Source organism: Limulus polyphemus, unplaced genomic scaffold, assembly GCF_000517525.1.
Source record: "Limulus polyphemus unplaced genomic scaffold, Limulus_polyphemus-2.1.2 Scaffold2714, whole genome shotgun sequence".
Taxonomy (NCBI): domain Eukaryota; kingdom Metazoa; phylum Arthropoda; class Merostomata; order Xiphosura; family Limulidae; genus Limulus; species Limulus polyphemus.
Genome location: NW_013668324.1, coordinates 117,985 through 124,793, shown reverse-complemented (window position 1 = coordinate 124,793; position 6,809 = coordinate 117,985). Strand labels below are relative to the sequence as shown.

General features: G+C 34.5%; 1 protein-coding gene across 1 annotated transcript in view; it reads right to left on the bottom strand.

The window, feature by feature from the left end:
- Positions 1 to 6,549, bottom strand: part of LOC106467710 (leucine-rich repeats and immunoglobulin-like domains protein 3) — a 50,346-nt gene extending 43,797 nt beyond the window's left edge. Inside the window, exons 1-2 of the mRNA XM_022395902.1 lie at positions 6,108 to 6,549; positions 2,000 to 2,071 (exon numbers count right to left, since the gene is read on the bottom strand). Of these exons, the coding sequence (XP_022251610.1) occupies positions 2,000 to 2,071; positions 6,108 to 6,322 (287 nt within the window). The 5' untranslated portion in view covers positions 6,323 to 6,549. The remainder of the gene's footprint in view (positions 1 to 1,999; positions 2,072 to 6,107) is intronic.
- Between the last annotated feature and the right edge of the window lie 260 nt (positions 6,550 to 6,809).

The following is a 6,809-nucleotide window of genomic DNA, read 5'->3' as shown; positions in this document are numbered from 1 at the left end:
GTTGTTTAAATTAGTAATATAATTTAACCATTAATAACTAGTCTACATGTACGTATATGATAGCCATTGATTGAAATATCTAATATACTATTGTTGTATAGAGTTGTTTAAATTAGTAATATAATTTAACCATTAATAACTAGTCTACATGTACGTATATGATAGCCATTGATTGAAATAGTTGATATACTACTGTTGTACACAGTTGTTTAAATTAGTAATATATTTTAACCATTAATAACTAGTCTACCATGTAGATAGTACAGTACTTTACTATAATAAAACATATATATTTATGTTAATTTAAGTCTGGCGCCCCATACAATGTTACAACAGAATGATGATTTGTTGACTTTTCATTGGATGTTAGTGGATTTTACGCGAACAGCCATGTAAATGTTTAAGTTATATTCCACACAAAATTGTTTCCAGATTTAATCTCATAGCACCTATTTTTACACATTGTCTAGGATGCATGCCCCCAGACCCCGTAACATTAGCATGCTTCGTATATTGTGTTGGCTTTTGTTCTCACAAATTAGAAACCCCCCTTTCAAACATTCTGCGTACGGGCCTGTTGGAGCATGTTTTTTTTTTTTGTTATTACTTTATACAACGTAAGTGATTAGTACGTTTAATACATTTGAAGTACGAAATGTTCATTTCAGTTTCTTGATTTTAAAATAAAGGGGCTTATTTTTTATATATCAGCTTCACTTTGTAATAATCATCTTTCTAAAACGTCGGTCAATTTTATACAAGATGTGAAGCCATTAGGAAATTATTTTAATTTACAATCATTAAACGTTCTGTGTTTGTCTAAGGAAGATTTCCAGCAGGGATAAATATAAAGTTGTTTTATGAAAATTCTGGATTTTCATACCAACTGCATAGTTATGACTCGAGTGAATAGATGTTTACGTTTATTTAAAACAAAATTATTTGTGTGTGTGTAATATATATATATATATATACACACACATACACATAATCAAGTTAAACTTATTCCTGTACACTATTATAGTTATACCCGCGGGTTATATTTGAAACCTAAAATACAAATATACATGCATATTATATAATTATGCACAGATTTAATTACAACTCTGATAGCAACAAGATAAATAGTTTTTTCTATTAACATGGTTTTTACACATTTCACAAGACTGGCTGACTGTTGTTTGTTGAGCACGATGCTACACAATGGGTCATCTGTACTTGGGCCACCGGGGGTATCGAAACCCAATTTTTAAGGTTAGAAGCCCTCGGGCTTGCTGCTGAGCCACCAAGGGGCCTACAGACACTGTATGATAATAGTAAAAATCGCGTTAAGCTACAGATGTTATTTTCCCATTTGCACACCACACCATCTAATGTGATTTTCATCACGAACATTAGGCCCACTGATTTCAGTGCTTCCCCGATATTCGGCATATATCACCGTAGTTAAATACAAGTACCTCTCAGATTCTCTGAAGTACAATGTTTAGGGGCATCCGAATTAACGCACGAGGTCCGTACCCAGGAACCCCAGCCAAGTTAGGATCCGCTGGTAAAAACCCACTGTAACGCAGAACAACTGTTGAATCAAAGTATTAGCATTTAGCATGAAGAAATCGGCGGTCCCTAACGATTCAAAGGTTCATTTTTGAATTAATTCTTCATAAAAACGTCAATAAATTAATAGCTTTAACTAGAGTGTGTTTGGCTTTTCATATATTCGTAGAAACGACATCGTTAGGACTAAAGAGAAATGTGTTAAGGCAAACAAAATACACACGTTTCAATTGATCAAAATGCTATTCTCTTACCGATTCCACGCTAAAAACCGGGTTTTCATATCCGTGGTGGGCACAACACAGATAGCCCACTATGTAGCTTTGAGCTTAACTACAAGCAAACAAATACTGATCCCATTTCACGTTTGGAAGCAAACATAAAATCTGTCATCAAAATATTTAATTGTATAGTTTATATACACACACAAAATTATACTTACAAGCTTTTAAGCTTAGGTACTCCCTCAAAAGCATTTTCTTGAATATTTGTCAAATCGTTGTACTGTAATTCTCTGCAAAGGAAAAACAACACACTTTTAAAAACACTGAATTTGTTTTTTAGCTTATTTTAAATAAGGTTTCTTGGATTATATTTCTGCTACAAATCAAATTTCACAGAGATTTAATGAAACTAAGTCATTCCAGCTACATACAGCATTTCTAACTTACTGCCCTTGACTACTGGTTTGTTGATTTTGTTCTATGGACATAAAATTGTTTTCCTGTAACCAACTGTCAATCTTCCTGGTCTAAAGTTAACCACCAGTAACCAACTGTCAATCTTCCTGGGTTAAAGTTAACCACCAGTAGAGAAATCACAATTCTGCTTTCGAAAGAGTTAAAAAAGGAAATATTTTATCTTCCATTAACTCATCAGATGATTTCAGAAGATCAGAAGAAATTGCTAAGAAAAACGATAAGTTGTATAATGCACCAATCAAATAATCGTTATTTTCTGTCGAACCTGTCCTCTTCAAATTGTACTTTGTCTGAACTACTAATAAATAGACACGATCACAACTGCATTCGTTTACCATATCATGTTTATTAGGTGTGTTGGAGACATCAGATACGCCACAGTATAGTATTCAGGGATGGTTTAAGAGAAACCGTGTGTCATTCAATATGTCTCAGTGATCAGACGTGCGGTAACAAAAATTGATTTTGCAAGAAAATCAAATCACACCTTTTTATTATTATTATTATTATATAGCGTCTGAACTCTTATCTTCATCGCCCCCCAGTGGCACGGCGGAATGTCTGTGGACTTACAACGCTAGAAACCGGATTTCGATACCCGTGGTGGGCAGAGCACAGATAGCCCATTGTGTACCTTTGTGCTTAACTTCAAACAAACTTATCCTTATCCGACAGTCACAACTGTTGCTATCAATTCACGTGAGCCTATTTCACGTTACTGGCTTCACTAAACCTCTAAACATTATAAACTAAATATATTTCTGGACACGTACATAATAGGCAGGTGTTACGTTTACGAAATACAATTCACGTTACCAACATACAAAGATTTTTCAAGTCAGAAGGACGGGAACGTTTGGTGATTACAGCGCCTTATAAATAGCGCAGGGAGTGGATGTTTTCTTTTAAAAAAAAAGTCACCAACAAAACAGATTCCGTAAAGCCATCACCAATTATGTGTTGACGCTTTTTCAAATCCAGAACAATATATGGGATTTAGGCCAAGTGGACCCAAGCGACAGGAGACGCCGATACGTCTCGAACGCTTCTAGTTTTGTGAAAACCTTCACAATAGAATTCCGTACACAAAAGCTTGAATCCTTGGCGTGAAAAACTATTTTATCCAACCAAGCCTTTTCAGTCGGACTCCTCCCCACGGGATCCCTTGTATTTCTCTCTCAGTTTCCAGGCGCAGACGAGAGGGGGGGGGCGCTGTTTACAGCCCAGCAAGTACTTAAAAAGTTCAATAGCACAGTTTACAGTACAGAAGTTTCGTAAGCTGTTGTCATGCGAAGTATTTAACATAATAAGCTGATGCCTTAGTCACCACAGAAGTACAAATTTTAAAATAATTTAACACTTGACAGTAACATAATCACAAAAAATATATAATTTTCCAATCTTCTTAATTCTTTTTTTCATTACATGGAAAAAAAATATACTGTATATAATTCGGTTACTGATATTCCATTTTTCTTGGAAATAACCTTAGAAACCATAACCTTCACGTGGCATGAAGCAGCAGCCATGCAGGTGTTGGGACAGTCGTATCGCCCTCAGCTCATATATCTTAAACACAACATAAACGTGACAAATCGCTGCCTTACTGTAACTCGCACGTGCATCACGGATGCAATGACTTCCCACACCTGTGACCTTCATATCTATAGAGTAGGTTGTACATCTTTTAACTCTAAATGGCACATGACAGACACCCGCACGTTTTAACTAAGGTGTATATTTTTGTTTTTCAAAAAAATATTTTATTCACAAGGCAAATAAGTGGAAGAAAACGTTTCATTTTGGTCACGTGGTAAAGATAAGTGCCACATCACGCCTGTTTTGGTGAACATCTGGAAGTAACATTTGTTTTTCGGCTACTAAAAGCAGCCTTTCAACTAATTGAGAAACCAGATGAGCAGACGAAGCCTATCCTTAGTCTTGTCAAAAACCTTCTCAGCTGGACTTTACTGTTTAATTACTTGCTATTTAAAATCGTGCTATCCAAGCTTGGATTTTCTCTGTATGAAACCCAAATAACCTAGGCTACAGTAATACGTTTGGAACTACACAGACTTCTAAAACATTTAATTTATTTAAAGTGTCACAGATTATTAATCAGAAAGGTATTTCTCGTGTGCATTATTTCAAAATATTATTACAAATTAAACTTTTCTGTTGGTCCAGTAACGCCTTGTTAAATTGTCGGAATTGAAAACACATTGAAACTTAGTAATAACTATAATAAATGTTTTAAATATTCTGTCAGGCTTGACTTTCTTCCCGGTTTTTAGGCTTAATAAGTTCTCTTTCCTTACAGGCATAGACGTTTAACATCAAAACATGGAATTTTAGGTGCAAACAAAGACAAAGCTAATAAAACTTTCTTCTAGCTGAATTTTAACCTCCTGCTTACCATAAGGACGTACTTTGTACACTCGTTATCTCTATTTCCAAGGGACTTTGAGAACGATTTTTCACACTGAATTGAATGAAATATTTTGAAATATTTTTTCCGGGTCCAACTTCAATACAATAATCAAGTTTTGATATTTCGTCAAGTATTTCCTTGCTTTTGGAAATACACAATACATGATATAGAAGGCATGAAAGGCTAACCTTTTTCCGCATAATAATGACAGAGTAAAGAGCTGTTTGTATAATACTTAAAAAAAACAATAAAATTACGATAACAAAACAAACGCTTTAAGTTTTAAATTTCCAACTGTATGACATCCCACGGCTAAATCAAGAACAGAAATTGATAAATAAAACATATCTCTGGTATGTTACAACTAAAAGTTGGCGTCTATGTGAAATATTTATTAACCTTTGTCTACATTAACGCACATGAACATAACTACAACTGTTAAGAAAATAATTTACATTTCGAGAAACATAAAAAATTAAGATGACAAATGTTGTGCTTGACAGTTAATTTTTTCATAAATTCGTTGCGAACCTTGTACTATCCTGCTAATAACGCTTTTTCCTATGTAAATACATGGTGTTTTGTATATACATACATCGGCTTATTAAATAGTTATGTTGTACACCAGCTCACAATACACTTTCATACTAGTGGCAATAATTACATACAACTTACAAGTAGTTACAGCGGTACTGTAAAAATAACTAACATGTGATCTTTACTCATATTATTTCCAATTTTATTTTACCGTGTACATCAAATAGGCTTTATTTATGTTTATTAGTTTATTTACGTAAGGGCAAATCTGCATAATAATTTATCTGTACTATTCCACTGCAGGGATTGAACCTCGAATTTTAGCATTATAAGCCCTCAAGCTTACTTCTGAGCCACCCGGATGGAGGTCATATCATTCTAATCTTAAGTTCATAACCGCCAAATTGTAATGCAATATTCCACGGGAACGACTGAACACTACTCAAACATAGAATTAACGTGGCAACATATACAACAAAGTATGCTTCAAATTCCAATGATTATTGTTAGTGCTAGAAAACTTTAAATTAACTTGGCATTTACTACTACCAACATTAACATATATTTTTCACATATTTAGTACAACTTTTAACTTAAGGCTGTAATAAAAAGTTATTCCCAATAATTATGTATCATTAAGTTCAACAGTTTTAATGTAACATAAACATATCCTAACAGTAACAGTGGCACTCACTGTGACTCAGTAAAACTGTGTAACACTTGTATGATTACATAGGTAGAACTTAGTAATACTACTACTATAAAGAAAAACAACATGTTAACATAAAACAAAGTAGACCAATACATTAGATATTTACAAATTACAAAATGTACAAAGTGCATGGATAAGCTATGTCTAGCATAAGTCTAAACAAACTTACAAGTATTCCACCCAAACAGGTAAATCTTTAGGTATTTCAATAAGACCACGTCTGCTGCAGTCGACGAAATTTCCCAAGCATGAACAACTAGAAGGACACATGTTATTTTGTGCTCCACATATTCCGATGAGTAAAATTAGGCTTAAAGCAGTCAGGAGATTATACCAAACCGTCTGAGATGCATTCGAGAGCAACTCAGCTCTGTAGACCGCCATGATGGTTAGCACAAGAAGCAGCTTTACCTCGTTCACCTTCGTAGGCCTACCTTCTTCCAAGTCTTTATGAACGTAAACCCGTGCATAACCTTCACCATTCTATAAAACTTATATCATGCATCATATGCCTAAAAACGTCAGTTGACCAGAACTAAACACACGAACTTTCAATCTGCTATCTGGATCGTTTCGAGAATCTTCATTCTATTTACTGTAACCAAGCGTGTGACACCCACAATATATACGTCTACATGGTTGCTCTTACAGTGCTTTTCGATTGGCTCACGTGATCGCTACGTAGTTAACTTTCAGGCCAAGCAGATTTGTTTGTATATGAGAAAGCGTTTCCTCTAAGATCAGGCGTAAGTCGCGAAAACAGTGCAAATTCTAATCATTTCCCTACAATCTAAAGAAATAATAATCGAATTGATCAAGTTCATTAATCGTTTTGTGTCTGTTTTTTTCAAACTGCTCATATCACAAGTTA